At 39.9% G+C, this 18959-nt stretch overlaps 1 protein-coding gene across 4 annotated transcripts in view; it reads left to right on the forward strand.

Annotated features, from left to right (window-relative positions):
* ARHGAP17 (Rho GTPase activating protein 17) overlaps positions 1-14106 on the forward strand; it is a 136879-nt gene extending 122773 nt beyond the window's left edge. For 2 of the 4 annotated variants that reach the window (XM_074280039.1, XM_074280042.1), the window contains 3 exons: positions 1393-1562; positions 3885-4520; positions 13604-14106. In XM_074280039.1, the coding sequence (XP_074136140.1) occupies positions 1393-1562; positions 3885-4520; positions 13604-13734 (937 nt within the window). In that variant the 3' untranslated portion in view covers positions 13735-14106. Of the gene's footprint in view, positions 1-1392; positions 1563-3884; positions 4521-6413; positions 6438-8547; positions 8596-13603 lie in introns of all 4 variants that reach the window. The other 2 variants (XM_074280040.1, XM_074280041.1) reach the window with 2 other exon arrangements.
* Positions 14107-18959: the final 4853 nt, after the last annotated feature.

Raw genomic sequence — 18959 nt, forward strand, 5'->3', positions numbered from 1 at the left:
GAGAGGAGGCTAAATAGGTTGAAGAGTAGGCCAAATGTGTAGGCTAGTGAGGGTCAGATTCCTATCTATTCCCCAAATTTTGATATTTGAATTCATGTATTAATCTTGCAAAATGTCTTCAAGTTCAAATTAGTTTTTCGAGGGAGATGCAAACTTCAATTTAGTATTTCAGGCATCTTGAGTATTTGTTAATTATGTATGCCTTACATAACCAGTAGTATAAGCAGAGGTTTTAGCACATAAAGAGGTGCTCAGTGAATTTTTTATTTTTTAAAAAAATTTAATTGAGGTGAGGCAATTGGGGTTAAGTGACTTGCCTAAGGTCACATGGCTAGTAAGTGTTTAAGTGTATGAGGTCATTTTTGAATTAAGTTCTCCTGACATCAGGGCCAGTGCTTCATCCACTGTACCATCTAGCTGCCCCTTAATTTTTTTTTTAATTGAAGCACATTTAGTAAATGCAGACACATTTTCACTTATTCTCCTGGTCATCCATGTTCTTATATTCCAAGATTTTTTTGACAAAAGTCTAAATAAAAGCTAAATCATTGATTACTAATTGTTCTTTCATAATATAGCTCTTTCTGCAGGTATTCCTGATTAGATTTATAAATGTCATTCACTTACAGTCTTCCTATAAAAATGTTTTCAGACTATATCACTAGCCTAGTTTCATACAGTATATAAGCCAGATCACATTAGTGATATTAAGATATTGTCTAAATTCTTTATTTGTACTTGAATTTGGATTTATTAAATAGGGCTTAAAATAAGAGGGTTCTCAGCTGTTACCAAGAAGTGCGTTTAATAAATTTAATAATTTAATAAATTATTATAATATAAATTTATTAATTATTAATTAATTTATTTATTAAATTAAATTATTTATTGATTTTTAAAAATTTATTATGTTTTATTTTATTATTATTCTATATTTTATTATTTTTATGTTTTATTATAAATTTTTATTATTTATTAAATACTCGTTAAAATTAAAATTAATTAATTTATTAATTTTATGATTATAATTTTATTAATATAATAAAATTGTAATAATTTTAATTAATATAAATTTAATAAATTTAATAAATTGAGATGATTGTGGAAGAAGTGGCATTTGACCTGTTGAGTTTTTAGTAGTTGTAGTAAGTCTAACAAAACAATTAATTCTTTTGTGCAAAAAAAAAAAAAAAAAAAAATATGGTAAAGCACCACATTTTCATGCAAACATGTTAGAATTTTTAGATGTTATATTTTACATGCATTATTTAAAATTCCCTTGATAAAAGCTCTCTTTATTTGAAAAAAAAAATTGTTTTTTCTTTCTACACCTACATATTTGTTTATTTTTAGAGAATATTTTCTCCTCTAATGTTACTTTTGCCTCCCCAGTGCCCCTAAACCCAAGGAATCAGTGACTACAGCAACTGCAGCACCCATGAGAAATGGGAGTCAAATACCCACAGGGCAGAACCAAGCCCAACAGGCTAGTAGCTCTAATCAGCTATTGGCTGGTCCATCTCAGAATTCAGCCGGCCCTAGCCCTCATACCCTGCGCCGAGGTAATGGGACTTTTTAGTTTTTGTTTTTGAAGGGGGGAAGATGAGGAAAAGGAATAAAACAGGGTGTGTGAAGCAGGGGTTCAAGGCATAGTGCATTAACAAAAAAAAAAAAAAAATCTTCTCTAATATTTTGTCAAATGGCAACTGGAAGGATCTGTCACCAGAAGGAAAGTTGGGGAATAAGCGTCTAAAATGATTTGGGGTGGGAGGGTCCTATAGCTTTCCTTCTTGACTCAGTCTGGTCCTTTACTCTTCTTTACTTAAAACCTCATTAGGGAGCTCAGGTACCCTGCTTTAGGATTACATGGCTGCAAGTATATACCATCTCTGTTCCCAAAATTTATGAATCTAACTCTCAAGTTTGTACTTTGAAGCTGTACTATAGTTCTATATACTCTGTTATCTCCAAAAATTCTCACTGCAGTGCCTTTTGGTCTTCAGGGAACACTTAACAAATCTTAGGTCATTTTCCTTGTTCTAAAATAGAACATGAAGCACACCAGCCTCTAAATCCTTTTTTACTTCTAAAGAACTATGATTTTGTTAGTGCAGTTCCTACTGTCATTGATTCAGATTCCACCCCAGTTACAACTTTGTAGACTGTTGTGCATGCTGTGTTATGTTTTGTAAATTCTTTATCCAGAAATATCTATACTTGGTTATGGTAGGACTCAGAAAACAAAGTCAGCAACCAGGCTATGATCCCAATTTTTTCAGCTTGGTGGGACCTTCCTGAGTTTGTATAATGTTGGCGTAGCCTTCAGGAACTTGGGGTCTCTCCCTTTTCAGACATGGCTTTGGAAGAAGCTTAAAGCGTAGTTCTTTTTTTTTTTTTGGTGGGGGGGGGAGTTTTTTCTATAAAAGCTTTTTATTTTCAAAACATATGCATGGATAATTTTCAATATTCACCTTTACAAAACCTTGTGTTCCAAATTTTTTCCCTCCTCCTCACTACCTCCCCTAGATGGCACATAATCCAATATGTGTTACATACGTGCAATTCTTCAAGCATAGTTTAATTCCCCCCCCCCATGCCTATTAGCTTATACTTATTCCAAAGGAGAATTGGGAGAATATCATTATAAAAGCCATGGGATTAAACACTTCCAATAAATAGAGAGTGTAATTAGAATGGTCAAGGAGGATGAGGCCTGAGAGGAGGCTGGAGATTTGACTCTAAGAAAATCTTGGGCTAACTTGGAATATTATACTAATAAGTAGCTCAGCGTCAGCCTTCTGACTGCAAAGTTCAGGAGCCTTTCTCCCTTTGTCCTTCTTCAACCTGTAAAAAACTTGATTTGTTTTTTATTGTTGTTGCTTTTATTTTTAAAAGAAGATCCATGATGATATGGTTTTGAGAAACCAGGGTGGAGGGCTCTTTAAGTACAGGACTGCCAGTACTAATAGGTTGGGTTTTTATTGTTGAAGGAACATTTCATATAAAGGCTTCTTTGAATGCCTGGGCAATAAAGTACTTGATTAGCTGATGGCAACTCTGTTTTTAATATTTTTTTAGTTTTTAGTTAACAAAAACCTATTTTCTTTTCTCCCCATCTCCTCCCCTCATTGAAAAATCAAAGAAAAACAAAGCCTCTTATAATAAATATGCATAGTCAACAAGACAAAAAAAGCATCTCATTCTGTAGATGTAGTCCATCATTTCTCTTGGGGAATGAGTAACATTCTTTATCATTGTTACAGTTAATCACTGCTTTAATTAGAGTCCTTAAGTTGCTCATTATAGTGCTGTTACAGTATAATTTACTCTCCTGTTTTTGTTCACTTTATTCTGCATCATTTCATTTTTTTCTTTTTGGCTGAAGCAGTTGGGGTTAAGTGACTTGCCCAGGGTCACACAGCTAGGAAGTGTTAAGTGTCTGAGGTCACATTTGAACTCGGATCCTCCTGAATTCAGGGCTGGTGATCTAACCACTGTATCACCTAACTGCCCCTCTGCATCATTTCATAAAAAAACCTTCCCAGGATTTTTAAAGAGTGCCATCTCCTTCCTCATTTTTAATGACACAAAAGTATTCCTTCACATTGATAGTTTGTTAACCATTCTGCACTAAGCAGGTATACCTTTAGTTTCTAGTTCTTTGTCATCACCAGGAAACTGTTAAAAATATGTTTGTGTATTTGTGTTCTTTTTCTCTCCCTTTGCTCTTTTGAATGTATTGGTCTAATAGTGGTGTCACTGGGTCAAAAAGTATCCCTTTATGGACTTTGGGAACAATTCTAAAGCTTTTCAGGATAGCTGTATTAATTTCACAACTCTTATTAATGGTTGCTGGTGGGATGTTATTTTATCTCCATATACAGCTGTTAAGAAACCTGCTCCAGCCCCTCCCAAACCAGGAAACCCGCCGCCCGTCCAGCCTGGGAATCAGGGCTCTTCAGGAGCACCCCAGCAGCCTCCTTCCATCTCCCCAAAGCCAACCACTCGGAGTCCTTCTCCTCCAAATCACCATGCAGGCCCAGCACCAGGCCAGACTTCCACCGCCCCCCAGCTCTCTGCACCCAGGAGGTATTCGAGCAGCCTCTCTCCCATACAGGCTCCGAACCACCCTCCTCCACAGCCCCCAACTCAGGCTACTCCTCCACCTCAGACCAAGCTAAATAGTCCGGCGCCGGCCCAGCCCGCGGCCCCACTCAGTGAGCATGGACTGGAGCAGCCGGCTCACAGCCCGCCCCCGACCCCCACCCCTCCGGGGACGCCGCCTCTGGGCAAGCAAGGGCCCTCCCCTCAGACATCTCAGACCCAGGCAGCCAGCAACCCAGAGGTTCCTCAAGCCCAGCATTCACCTCCTCACACCGGGACCTTACCAAGACCAAGACCCGTCCCAAAGCCAAGGAACCGCCCCAGTATCCCTCCTCCTCCCCACCCTCCTGGAGCTCATTCAGCAGGGGATAGCAACTTCGCCAACCCAGCTCAGACCTCTTCCAAAATAGTCACTGGTAAGTAGCAGACCTGCACAGGCGCTTCCCTGTTTCCTCTTCACCTTGGTTTGCAGACAGGGGTTAGTCTAGGATTTATTGAGAAGCTGAGGAGGTCTTTCTGCTTTTATTGGAGATCGTGGTAAGCTCGTGTGGCTTAGTTACTCCGATTGAAACACTTTTTTTGCCTTTTGGAAGGATTGGAAGGAAATACTTTCATTGAAAAGGAATACTTGCAGGCCTTCCTTAACCTTTAAAAAGGCTTAAAAATAAACAAATAATATTCCTTAGCTTTTAGAGTCCTAAGAGGAAAAGCCTGATCTTGATTCTGTTTGAAAGTAATGGAACCTCTTGCTTCCAGAGTAAAATTGGTAAAGAAAGCTTCCCCCCCCCCCCCCAACAGCAGTGAAAACTGTGGTTGGTGGTTATCACAGATTTACATGTACCCACTGCAGGTTAGCACAGACTTTTTTAAAAGTGTGAGCTATGAGATATCAAAGCAATATGCTACAGGCAACCTGGAATGTTACCTTTTTATTTTCTAATCAGTTTGGAGCATGGTTCCAAATTGCTTTCCAGAAGAGCTGAACCAGTTTTACAGTGAGTAAAGCATACATAAGCATGGCCTTATTGGTGATTTGTCCATCTTTCGATCAGCACCAGAAAATCACCCCTCCTCTACTGATCATGCTCTGAAACTTGGTTTGCGTATTTTATATTGGAATGGAAAGTTAGCATGGTGAAGAGCATTTAGTAGGTATTGGTAATATTTTAGAGTAGACAGGAGAGATTGGTACAGACCCTGCAGCATAGAGTGTTACAACTCCAAGGACCCTCTTATTTAAGGCCCACAAAAGTTAAATGACTTACTATGGTTACACAGTAATCATAACCAGTGGATGAGCTGAAACTTGAACTCTTGTCTCCAACTCTCAGGCATTGCTTTTTTATCTCTTCTAAGCTGCCTCCAAGTAGATGTTCAATACATTTTTTATTGATTTAGTCCCTGATAACAGCATTATCTGACTGAAAGAGCCAAGGTATAATGGATAGAAAGCCAGCTCTGGAGCTATGAAGTCCAGGGTTCAAATCTTTTCTGTGGTTGCACTGCATCCTTAAGACAATCCCTCAGTGCCCCAAGAAACTCAAGACTATCAATGGTAGAAGTTCCCTATACCAGTAAATCACAAATCTAGAGTTACTGGGTCCTTTGCTCTCCCTATTTCATAGATTAGTATTTCATTTTAGGGAAGTTAATTGCATGAAGGATGTGTGTGTGTGTATCTGTGTGTACCTATATACATATATATATATATATATATATATATATATATATATATATATATATATATATATATATATATATATATGTATGTATATAGGTACACACACTCACAGCTAGTTAGCCTTAGGCATTTAATTATCTGCCTCATTCTTAGCACTGGGTACTTGATGGAAATAGTAGACAGCATTATGTTTGAAGCTGTGCTTTTGACTTTCTATCTGAATACTAGCCTGTGTCCATATTGCTGTCCTGTGCAAGATCCCTATTAGGTCTGGTGAAGCCTCTGGACCCCTCCTCTGACAAACATTTTTAAACACATAAAGTTCAAAGATCATCTTGGCCATCTCTCTCATCTTATAGGTTAAAAACCCCCTAAGATTTAAAACATTGAACCCACTTTGGTTTCCTGAGCCACTGTTGTTTGGGTACAAGGCAGAAACAAAATCCAAGAACAAAATCATTAGAAGCTGCCTCTTTTTCCAGCTTTTGAGAAGACATGTGCTTTTCCTTACAATGTACTGGTTTGGTTGTTAAATGATTGCTTACTTTTTGATGACACTGCACCTTACTAGAAGCAACCTAGTTTGTTTGGAAATGTCTAATAGATGTACTTCCTAATGCCTTCACAGGTTGGGAAGATGGCCAGGACTGAGGTTGGTAACCACCAGAAACACCCTGCATTGTAGCCCCTAATGCTCCTACTTAGCCGTGTTGCCTGTACATGTATTTTGCATATGTGCTTTTGACTCCATGCTCACTGTTCCACTACTTGGTGCTATATTGTGGTCCTTGTGGCTCCATCCACCATGACTAGGAGGCATTATTTCTGCGTTTTATAGCAGGACAGTTGATTACAGTATAGGTACCTAAGTAGCGTGGACAACAAAACCCCATTGATTGAGAACTCATTTTGCCATGAAGAAATATGAAAATGGTTTCTCTCCTTTTGTGTTAAACAAGATCCAACCAGTCCTCGCTGCACCTCATTGTGGTTTATCTTGTTTTGGCTCCCAGCTAAAAAGAACTCGGGTTCAATTAGCACAGGAAACAGTGTTCTTTGCATCTTGAGCTTTTTACCTTCATTTTTTTCCCCCTTAATTTATGTTAACTGCATGGAACCTTACCCATGTGCAGCTTGAATTGCTCAGGACCAAAAAATGCTACCTGAAAGATTTCTAATAAATCCCTTGCATTCTAAATGCATGGCGGCATTTGCTTTCTTTTAAACCGTGTGACCTTTGTGGAAAGTGCTTTCTAGCACAGCTGAACTATTCCCAGAGGATCTGTCCACCCTAGTTTCTGGAGAAAGGGTTTCCATCATGTTAGGGAATTGTTTTAATCAGCTTTATGCAAAAATAGACCTTGGTTGGTGTGACTTTTATACAAGCTCTCCATAGCCAAGGGAAGCATAGCCTCAAGCCCTACATTGGTGTCTTATACAAATCTCAGTGCGTACAGAGGAAGGATACTGTGTGTCCCCCCCCCCCTCCCCAACCCATATGGCCTCTAGTAGTTTGTGTAGGAGAAAGAAAGTTGCAGTCAGTGTTGAAAAACCCCTGGCTTAGGGCATGGAAACCATTTGTCAATGTGAATTGGGCTCTTCAGAATCTGGTTGCTTGAACTGCAAGCACCAAAATCATGTCTCTGTGAATGAAAATACAGTGAAGCAAGACTGAATTAGACTATGTTTAATTCCATTGTTATGTGAAGTATGTTTTGTTGGGTATTGCTTTATGTGATTCATTAAAATTATGCTTAATTTACTGAAAATAATTGATAATAATTCTTTGAAGCAATTCTGAAAATCCTGGAATTCCTCATAATCTCATTGGCTTACTAGCACGGAATTAACATCATTTTAGGAATTCTTTAAAGACCCTATTAGAGGCCATCTGCCTATGGTCATACAAGAAATGCTAGTAATATATAAATCAATATTTTCATAGCCATTCATAGGATATTGGGATTTAGGGCTTGAAAGAACTCTTCAAATCAGAGATTCTTAACCTCTTTGTATGTCAGGGACCCCCTTGGCAATTTGGTAAAGCTTGTGGACTCCTTTTTAAAAACATAAAATAAAATATGTAGGGTTACAAAGGAAACCAATTCTATCGAAAAATAATTTTCAAAAACTTTTTTTTTTTTAAATTTCATTAACCCCAGGTTAAGAACCCAACTATGAGATCACCTAATTAAAGTCCCCCATTTTACAATTGACAAAATATTCTTCAGAAGGCCAAGTACTATGTGGATAGTACTGTGTAATAGTCTCAGATCCGGAGCTTTGGATTCCAAATCCAGTAATCTTTATACTAGATCATACTGCATCTGTATAATTTTTAAAAATTAGGCCAATTTGGCAGTTTCTTGTACTACTTGAAAGAGCCAGTGTTTCTGAGAAATAGTCACTTAATAAGCTTGGGAAAAACATGTTCCTGAAAACATTAGTCCTGAATTTAAAAGCATTGAATTGAGACACACAGAACAAAGAGGTGGGCCTCTGGATAGAATGATAGCTGTTGAGCAAATAATGACAGTGGCCTTGCAGCAGACAGTCTAGTGTCCAAAAATAGACATTTTCTGATATATAAATGAGAAGTATCTTTTAATTGTCCTTCAAGTGAAGCAAGCCTGAAAAAGAGATTTCTTTGCTTGAGATTTTTGCCCTCTTGAGTAAGGTAGCAATGTAAGTCATAATAATGTTAAAGTAATAGGCTATAGAAAAAGATTATTCTAATTGAACGATTTTATTAAATAATTTAGATGTATGACCTGCATTATTCAGTAAGAACTGAAATTGGAAGTTTAATGGTAAGGAAAAGGCATATGATTGGCCAGAATATTTTTTGCTAATTCACAATCATACTTGTGCACAAGTGCCTGTTACTAACTGGTTATCCTAACCTTGCTTGCCTGCATCCCCACTAATAGTGCATGTCTTAAGGAGCAGTGGCTTTATTTTGTGCTTGTCCTTAATTAATATGGATACTGTATATGTTCACAGATCTGTCAGCAGGTATCCCTGAGGTTGGTCTTACTGCTTTTTTAGCCTCTGTTCTGCCTCATATTAATAGCTATATTCAACAACCACATCTGGTCAAATTTTGTAGCTTGCACTAAATTTAATGTCTTCATCTACCCACTAACAGATCATAAAGAAAATCTTTTGGAATGAAAGACCTGTATTAACACATTTAAATTGACAGAAGGCTGAAAAATGCTCACACCTGGTGTGACTGATGCAGTAATGATAATGATTCACATTTATGTATACATTATCTCCTTGGAGCCTGGCCACATCCATTTGAATATGTTCCCATTTTGCAGAGGAAAACAAAGACTCCCCACATTGGCTAGTAAATGAGCACTATCCATTTTTAAATTATTATTATTATAACTGTTTATTGACAGAACATATGCATGGGTAATTTTTCAACATTGACCCTTGCAAAACCTTCTGTTCCAGCTTTTCCCTTCCTTCTCCCCGCTCCCCTAGATGGCAGTTAGTCTCATACATGTTAAAGTATATGTTAAATACAATATATACAGCACTATCCATTTTGTTGAATCCTATCCATCCTCTGAGATCTAAAGCCCAGCTTCCTCTAAATAGCCGGTGGGATAATTCTTAATGTTAGCTGGTATTTGGATCCTGTGGTGAGGATTGCATGTGTTTACTTCCTTGCCCTCACACCAACCCCGTGAGACTGGGCCGTTCTCTGGCCAGGAGCCCAGGCTCACAGTGGTTAAGTGATGTGGGAGAGTCACAGCAGGGTGTCTCTGGTAGGGTTCTGCACCAAGAGCTCCCTGACTCCCCAGTCCTGCGCTTTTATCCTTTGGAAGCAGAGAAAACCACAAGTTTGTGGGGAAAGTCCATTACTTTTGGTCATATTAAAAGAAATGTCTTTTGGGGTGAGTGCTTTGCACAGTCATAACTGTCTCATTTTAGTCACTGTCCTATTAACTCTGTCTCCAAATATAAGTGGCTGCTAAAAAGCGATCTTGAAGTAATAGGCCTCAATCCAATCTTTCTCCATCCCTGGGTGGTGAGTAACTGTTTTCCGTATGTATTTAAGGGCCCTCTACTAGTGGAGAGAAGAGTGGCTTTTCTGGGGTCTGAAGCTTCTCTCCTTAGGGGAGTGGTGTGAGGTCAGGGATTAAGGCTTCCCATTCTTTTGTGTTCAGCTGATTTTTGAGCTCCTCTGTATGTGATCATCAGCAGAAGTGGGCTCTTATGTTTAGACATGCACTTTCATTATTAGAGTACTGTACTGAAAAAGCCATTCTTTTGGGGGGAGGAAGTAGAGGAATGGGGAGTCACTGGGCAGCCCATCCTACTCTTTAAGAGATACGGGGAGTTTCCTTTACAAAGGAAGCTCTGGTTGAAATGGAGGAAATCTGCCCACATGTTGTTGGCAAAGATCACCACTGACATTTCTGGGGGACTGTATGGTTCATTTAGCAGCTTGTGACCATTATTCCATGTGTACCTCACAATTTCCCTGCATGGTAGGTTCTTCGGGGTCATCCCCTTTCTATAGAATTTCAGAGGGGCTTTTGCCCATAGTTGCACAGCAGCAAGTGAGCATTGGATAGACACCAAACCCCAAGTTTTCCAGACTCCAAAGCCCAGGATTGAATAAGTTTTGCCATTTATCCAATTTGACCAATGAGGAAAAAGGGTGAGAGTTAGTTGTTTACAGCTAAATGTCTAAATGAATCAACCTGTAAGACTATATCTGCTGAGATGAGATATGGGATGGGGTGTTGGGAGTGCTTTTTACAGAGTGCTTACTGCTCTACCTGTGCTTGCTGCAAGGTAGGTCCTGCTGTCGGTAATGACCAATTGTCAACTCAAACCAACTGGCTTTGTTTTGGCACTTTTGAGGACTCTCCACACTTCTAAAGACCCCTTTGCCAGGAGAAAACGTTGACAAGTTCCAGCATGGGGCACAGAAGGGGAAGCCAGACCACGTGTGATGAAGTACCTACTGTCATGTGTTCTGTGCTGGGAATGCATGGGGCAATGGCCCCTAGGCTCCAGCTGTTAAATTAATTCATTTCATAGGGTCAGATTTAGAGTTGGTGGAGCCTTTAGATATCGCATCATTATAGATCTATAGCTAGAAGAGATCTCAGGTGCATCTAGTCTAATCCTCTCCAGCCCTATTATTTTACACATGTGGAAACTGAGACACAGAGAAAAAGGGACTTGCCCAGGGTACAAACTATCAAGTTGATAAAATAATTGTAAATTAGTAATTGTTCGGAAGTCAATAAAAAATCTATGATTAGCAAGATCTGAAGGCTTAGGGATTAAAGAAGCTGCCATAACATATGTTAGTTTCCAAACCATGGGAAGTCTATGTTCTTTGTAGCTAGTTTTGTGAGCTATGGATGTGAAGAAAGTGGTGAAGGGGGCCAGGGGAGCTAAAGCTGTAGTGACAAAAGAGACAGTTGGCCATGGAGCTTCTTGGGGGGGAGAGAGCCCTGGATCCCCCTTGTTGTAGCCCTAGCAGTGCCTGAATGCCAGTGACAGTAGAGCTGGACTTCTTTGCAGCAGACAGCCTGGATTTTGTGGTAACTGTATTAATCTCAGACACTGTCTGTAGTTAAGGTGGCGGGATCTTTTATCCTTCCACCTTTTTTTGCACAGGATCATTGTGACCAAAATCATTCAGGACACTTTGAAGCAGATGGCTCCTTGTGGTCACTGGTGACAGCCTCACCTTGTCCCAGAATGTTAAGGTTTGGGGAGTTTGCTTGACTTTTACTGAGACTGTGGGACCAACTTGCAACCATCTCATGTTTTTGTTTCATTGAGATATGGTTGTTCTTTCCATCAAGCCTTTTGAGAGCAAAAAAATCTGCTGTAGAATGTGAGCAATCTCAGCTTATAAGCTAAATATACATAGAGAAATTGTTCCCCTTAGTCACGTTTCCTCCTCCATATGCTGTAATATGTAGGGCTCACTTTTCCAGAGTCTCCCTCTTTTACTCCCACACGTCCTGTTTTGTTTTGGTTTTTTAAGCATGTACTAAGTGACAGATAACTTTGGCATACATTTTCATTTTGGTCCTTATATGAGGCTGACATGGCAGGTAATATTATCCATGTTTTCAGATGGGGAAACTGAGGCTTAAGACAGTGAAGTGACTTGTTGGAAGTCATACAGGCAGGAAGTAGAGCAGGGTTGAAAACCCTAAATTTTCTGAGTATCTCTCTTTGCAAATAACAATTCAAGACTTCTCAACCCAGTGCAGCACTGAAGGAGGGCTCTTACACAAAGCTCTGCATAGAACGGCATATTGAATATGTTCCCCTAGCCCAACTTTCTTGGATCAAACCAGGTTAGTAACTCCTTTTAGCCTAAGAAAAATACATTTAGGACAGATTTTTTTTTAAGTACCCCTTCTGATTCACAGCATATGGATCATGCTACCCTAAGAAGGCAAAACTGGAACAAAATGTAAAAGATTTAGCAAAAGTTATAGCTGAACCTATAGAAGACAAAGCTCTATGGTTTAATGAAAGAAACTAGAAGGTCATTTAGCCTTTCCTGCACCTTTGAAGGTGATGTGAAGAACTGGATTCTTGTACAATTCAACCTTTGCCATCCTTCTCAGAGCTAAGTGTCCTGGCTGTTGGCCCGAGAGCCTGAACCAGCATGGACGCTCAGGCCTCCATACTGGGCAGTCGAGCCTAGTGGCCCTTCCTTCTCCACCATTATCCCTTTCATCATTATTTTTAGCTAACATTTCCATAGCAATTTAAAACTTTCAAACAGCCTTTATGGCAAGCTGAAAAGTTATTTCCTTCTTGTTGCTGGGAAAGCTGAGGCTCAGGGGGAGCAATAGACTCGCCCGTTGTCCCATGGCTGGCGAGTGTCAGCGCTAGAGGCTCTGTCCCCTTTACCCCAGTTTGTTGGTCTTCTCACCCCGCCATACTCCCCAAGGAGACTTCCCTAACCCTGAACCCGTGAGATGGAAATGGCACAACTGCCATTATTTCCTTGGTCTGGTGGAGGATTTTTAAAGACTCGTTCCTGGTTCTTAGTGTATTTAGGCAGGAATTACTTTTATTAGGGCTTGTTCTTGGCGCTGGTTCGTGCCTTTGTATGCTTCAGAAGACCAGAGCAGCTCTTTGCTATTGTCCTCTTACATTAAGGATGTTCTGATAGCCCACCCCTTTTCGCTATTAAGAACACAGAGTTCCAGTTTCCTTTGAGGAATTCCCATTTGGCATCTTAGCCAGGTTTCTTCTGCCTCTGGCATAGCCCTTACTTTAGTGGCCATACTGGAGGTCTCAGGGGACAGTTTCTCACAAGTGACACCAACCTTTTTCTCTGGCTCTCCAGAGCTCCAACAGAGCGGTCGGCAGGAAGGTTCCCTGCTCCTGCCATGACATTGATAGCTGAAGGGCCAGTTTCTAAGAGTTTTTTCTTTCACCACTGAGACCTGCTAGTTTGAGCAGAACCAAGGGGGGGGAATAGTAGTGCTTAAATAGAGCAGCACCATGAACATGCCCTCGTACAGTGGTTGGCCCATTTCACCCTCACGGCAGGGCTGTCTGGGTAGTTAGGATGGGAATTTTTCGTTCCATTCTACAGATGAGGAAACTGAACCTGGGCAGTGCGTCAGTGTGGCAGCTAAGTCCCGAAGCTCCTTGGTGCTTCCACTCCTTTGCCCCATTCTGTGGTCAGGACAGCATGTGTGTGCATGCAGAGAACCTTAAGTAAACTGTTCCTGTTGCACTGTTCACTAGGGGCCTGCCCTCTACGATTTATTGATGACATTGTTTTTTCCTGTCTCTATCCAGACTCCAACTCTAATGTTCCAGAACAGCTTCGCAACCTCTTTCCTGAAATCCACATGGAGCCAGCGAGCAAAGACCTGGCCAGCCGCCTCTTGCTGGACATTGAGAATGATTCAGAGAGCACTGCTTTGTGAAGAACACCCTCAAGTGCTCTGACCCCTTTCCTTCCTTTTGAGTGGAGCAAGGAAAAATGAATTCCTCTCCATCCAGACCAAACAGTGAAAAGCTTTTGGTGGAGATAAAAGGCCCTGCTATGCAGGGTCTTCCTGCTGCATAGAAAGAAGAGACAATGGGACTATCACTCAAAGCTAAATGATCTGGGTCTTGAAAAAGTTATGTTTTCTTTAGTGGGAGGGGGAAAAAACACCGAAAAACAGGGCTGAAAGAATCCTGCTGCGGAAACTTACATAGGAAGCTTTACTTGCTGCTGTTCATACAGCCGTTCCAAATAAGTAAGAAGCAATGCATTAACTATTTAATAAAATACACTAATTATGCAAGCCTCCTACTTCCTGCCCCTTGGGCTTTTTTCCTGAACTTTAGATCCTATGTTAGAGGAGCTGTCTTATAAGAAATGTTATTCTACCTGATTCAGTGCAGAATTTCATGCCCCCTGGTGGTGACTGCTGGATTTGTCACCCTGTGAAACTCTGGATGTATCTCATATAGTGCCTTCTGGGACCGTTGGACTGTAGAAAGACGCGTACTGTTCCTTTTTTGTTTTGAACATTTCATTGTTACTTGATAAGGACTGAACATTATCCTAGGCTCATCATTAATTTGAATTAACTGTATCTTTTGGTTTATATGAAACGCATATCTCAAGGCAAAATGTTGGGTGTGTTTGCTTTTATTGTCATTTAAACATGGGACTTGGTATCTTAGAGAATTTTTTAATTTCTCCTGGTTCTAAGTCAAAAAATTTATAACATCTCCAATAATAACACAGCAACAACTTACATTTACATAGCACTTTAAGGTTTGTAAATCCCCCTATCTTCTCAAATCTACCCTGAGAGGTGGGTGCTACTGTCATTCCCATTTTACAGATGAGAAAGGCAAGGTTGGTAAACAGCTGAGGCAAGATTCAAACCCAGCTCTCTCTGACTCTGTCTACAGCATACTTTCCCCCAATTGTGTTGTTTCTTTATTTCAGTTTATAAGTTCCTAAAATTCAGATCCTTTTTCTGTGTTCCCCCATCCAAAATAATAATGTTATTCATTTCTCTGACATCACAGTTCACATACGACATTTGCTCCTCTGCCCTTTCAGGTGGGTATTTGCAAGTATTATCTCTGTTTTATACTGAGGACCGAGGAAGTGACCTGACTTGCCCAGTCCCAATGGCAGAGCTAGGATTTAAAGCCAGATTTTTGACCAAACTACAGAGTTCCTATGACAAAGAAATGCATCAGTAAATATTCCCATTGACTATAGAATAAACAAAGGTTACTCTGCCTGCTGCTAATGAATGTTTGGTGCCTTCTTAAAGATATATACTGTTCCTCCACATCAGTGGTCCTCAAACTTTTTAACTAGGGGCCAGTTCCCTGTCCCTCAGACTGTGGGAGGGCCGGACTATGTAGTGTGTTACTACACACTCTGTCTCTGCCCCTCAGCCCATTTGCCATAACTGGGCAGGCGCAGAAACGTCCTCAGTTGCTGCATCTGGCCCATGGGCCGTAGTTTGAGAACCCCTGGTCTACATCATTCCTACAGAGAGAAATAACTATACAAACTCTTCATAGGAACTTGCCTGCTTTTTAGAATCCTGCTCCCTCTGGTGCCCTAAGGAGGGAACTATAACCATGACTCCTGGAGAAGAAAAGATCATATTAGTTACTCGACTAGCTGGTTGCTAAGTCTTCCTCAGTCTTTATGATCCCATTTTAGGGGGTTTTTGTGTGAAAATAGTGGAGTGATTTGTTATTTTCTTCTCTAGCTCATTTCATAGCTGAGGAACTGAGGCAAGTAGGGTAAAGTGACTTGTCCAGGGCACACTGCAAGTGTTTGAGGCCAGATTTGAACTCGTGAACATTAGTCTTGCTTATTCCAAGCTCACTGCTGCTTCCAGTGCATTTCCTAATTGCCCATCCCTAATGTTTGCAGTATGTTTATTACTGTTACTGCTAGGAAAATAATAAATTCTTATTTCCTAATCTCCCAACACTCATAGTTCTTCATAAGTTTGGAACATTTCCTCCCTAACAGCCCCCAAAAAAAGTGATAATTTTTTTTCTACTCTCCATATATGTCAAACTTGAAAACTAAATTTCTAGATTTCTAGAAAACTAAAAAATTATTGTTTTCCCTAAGGTCTAGCAGAGCCCTTGTATTGATTTTGCTAATTATACTTTCTTAGTGTAGGCTAAATTCGCCCAACTGAATCATTAGTTTGATATAGCTATGAGTGCAAATATCAATATATTTGTACATGACATAACAGCCCCCGTTTTTATTATATATATGTATATTTATATGTGTGTGTGTGTATATATATATATATTCATTCCTAAATACTAATAATATACACAAATAAGTCTTTAAAGTAAATATAGAAGTCATAATGGAAACACAAAAGATTCCTAACAAAATTCTAAGATAATCTGGTTTCTTTCAAATCTTTCTTGCATAATATGGAAACATGTTACCTTTCATAAGGAGCAAGGTTGAGTCAGTACTCATGTATTGAGAGTATACAATTACTCCTTGATCATGCTTACATGAGACATAAATAGCCCTTGTGATTGATGAATTGCTGCTGCCCATGTGTGAAAGGGAATGACAACAAATATTAATTATATGAGCAGCAGCCCATTCATGAGTAGGTGCTTGTGTTTTGAGCAAAATTCTCATTTCTCATAAGCCACACTATTCTCCTTTTCATTCTTAAGGCTCATCCCTCAGCCCCCAACCCAGAAATTTTCCACAAATACAAAAATGTTCTGGTTATTCTCTATCCCAAGATAAAATATGCAACACCCTTCCTCCCAGACCTCTCTCTCGGTACCTGGATTGCGTAGGAAGAGCAAAGTTTGGACCATACACCCAGAATTAGTGGTGATGGAGTCTCTGGTCAGAGCACAGACGTAGCTTCTGACATCTTTCCCTGTGGTTAAACATAAATGGGGGTAGATAATTTTCTCACTCTTTGGAATGCTAAAATGGTTTTCCTGCCACATCTTCTATAGCAAGCTCAGTTACGTTATTTTTATGTTATATTTTGCCTTAGTTAAGCTAACATGTTTTATGCTTTCCCTCTCAGATGATGGCAAATTTTAGCTTTTATGAGAGCTAGTTTTTATTTTGTTTTTTAAAATGTAAACTCACTTTTTATTCAAATTAATTTTCCTATCTCCCCTCCCCCTTCCCAACATATAATGTCCCTTAGCTCCTCATTTGGAATTTAGTGCCACATATTTCTGTGGACAATGCATTGGTGGTCAAAATGCAGGGCATGTGCTTTTGGGTAAGATGTGACAGGCCAGTGACCAGACAGAATGTTACCAAGTTGGTCGTTTATGGTGTTTGTGAGCACATCCGATTCTGGGATCATTTTATGCTTGTAAAAAAACAACAGTTTCCGAGTTGGAAGTGACATATCCATCCCCTTTCTTCTTGAACAGTGCAGGTAATTGTTCACTACCTTTATAGAGGTAGCCCATTTATTTTTCGGACATCACTGATTGTCAGGCTTTTATTCCACACAATGATGTCCATAATGGCATCAGTAACCCTAAACGTATATATTCATGTTTTATGCATCCTAATACAAAACTTGAAATTTGTCCAGCAGTGCCTCCCCCACTCCATCCCTCCCATCTGCCTGCAGCTTTCTGATGGTAAAATGTGCTGATAACTCCTCCCAAAGTAGTGAGGTCCGCCCTAGTGACCTTGAAGCAGAGATTAATCATTTGCTGGGAATATTGTAGACACTTTTCTTCTGAACCCAATGTTTTTTGCCTTCCCAACACTAGTTCAGAATAACGCTGAGATATTTACAAGAACTTAAGATTCTATGATCTAAAAGTATACATTGATGTCAGGATCAGCAAGTGGCCAATGACAGGAGGATAGGAAGAATTCGTTTGCGTTGTTGATGCTCTTTCCAAAGAAATTGTATTTGCTTCTCAATTTATCATATCCAGCAGGTCAGCATGCACAGTAGGAGCGTGTTTATTCATCTGCATATTTCCCTTCATTTTCCTTAATGTTCCGATGTTTCTATGGAGTCCACTACTCGGCTCTTTGGATTTTTCATCTCTTGAAGGCATTTTGTAAAAGCCAAATCAGATGTGAAGCTATGTATATATAATCTTTCTCTGTGGTAACCTTACAACCTGTTCTTTTAATTAGAGCAGTGTTTGGTAATAAAGCCTCTTTTCAAACCCTCCCTGAAGCATTGTTGAAGTGTACAGAGTGGTTTACAGTACAGAATAGGATTCTCCTGGAAGCTCCATGCCTTTCTAAAACTGTGTCCCAGGTAGGTCCCCAGCTACAAGAACCAGATCTTGACAAATCAAGGTGAATCACATGATGGAAACACTTTTAAATAAAACATACTGTGTCCCCTTTTAAAGCAGAAAACCGCCAATCTTAAAGATTAGGAGAGCTGGAAAGTTCCCTGAAACCAGCTGCAGCTTCTGAGAGATGGTGCTATCAGGTTGGACCCTGTCACATTCACAGGAGCTTAAGATTATGGAATCTTGGGATATCAAGCCACTGAAAGATCAGAGGAGGAAACAGATCCAGGGGGTAATGGATGCTCTGATGCCAGCCCAGGCCCTTTCATTCTAAGTCTGGTCCCTTTTCCACTGAAACATGGTGGCTCTTGGAAGACTGGAACATGAAAGCCAAGAAGAGATTAGAAAAAGTGAAGCTGCTGGGAGAGAGGGATGGGACAGCTAATGAGCACTGGAGACATTAAAAAGAGGAAATTATTTCAGGCTGTGAGATCTCTATTCTCCCTCGCAGCTCTAATGCTGCGATTTCAAGCTCCATGTGGATGATAATCCCACAGCACTGTTTCTTATTAAAACCAAACCTATGATCCAAGAGAGGGAAAGGGAGATTTTTCTCATCTAAATTCAGGGTGAAGGTGCCATTAAATAAATCCCTGTAGAAGCAACCAACCAAACTTTGTGTTGATTCCTGAGAAGCAGTTGCCAAGTGCTTTTTCCCCACTTTTCATTTCCTCTTCTGCCTTTCCCTGTTTCATTATTGGTGATAGTAATTTGTAGGAGAGTTGAGCACGTGCTGAGAGCCCCAAGTGAACATAGTTATTATTCCCTATATACCCCTAACTAGGTCTCCTAATTTTCAGGCTTGACAACCATATTAGTTTTTTCAACTGACCTT

This window comes from Sminthopsis crassicaudata, chromosome 1 (genome assembly GCF_048593235.1).
Source record: "Sminthopsis crassicaudata isolate SCR6 chromosome 1, ASM4859323v1, whole genome shotgun sequence".
Taxonomy (NCBI): domain Eukaryota; kingdom Metazoa; phylum Chordata; class Mammalia; order Dasyuromorphia; family Dasyuridae; genus Sminthopsis; species Sminthopsis crassicaudata.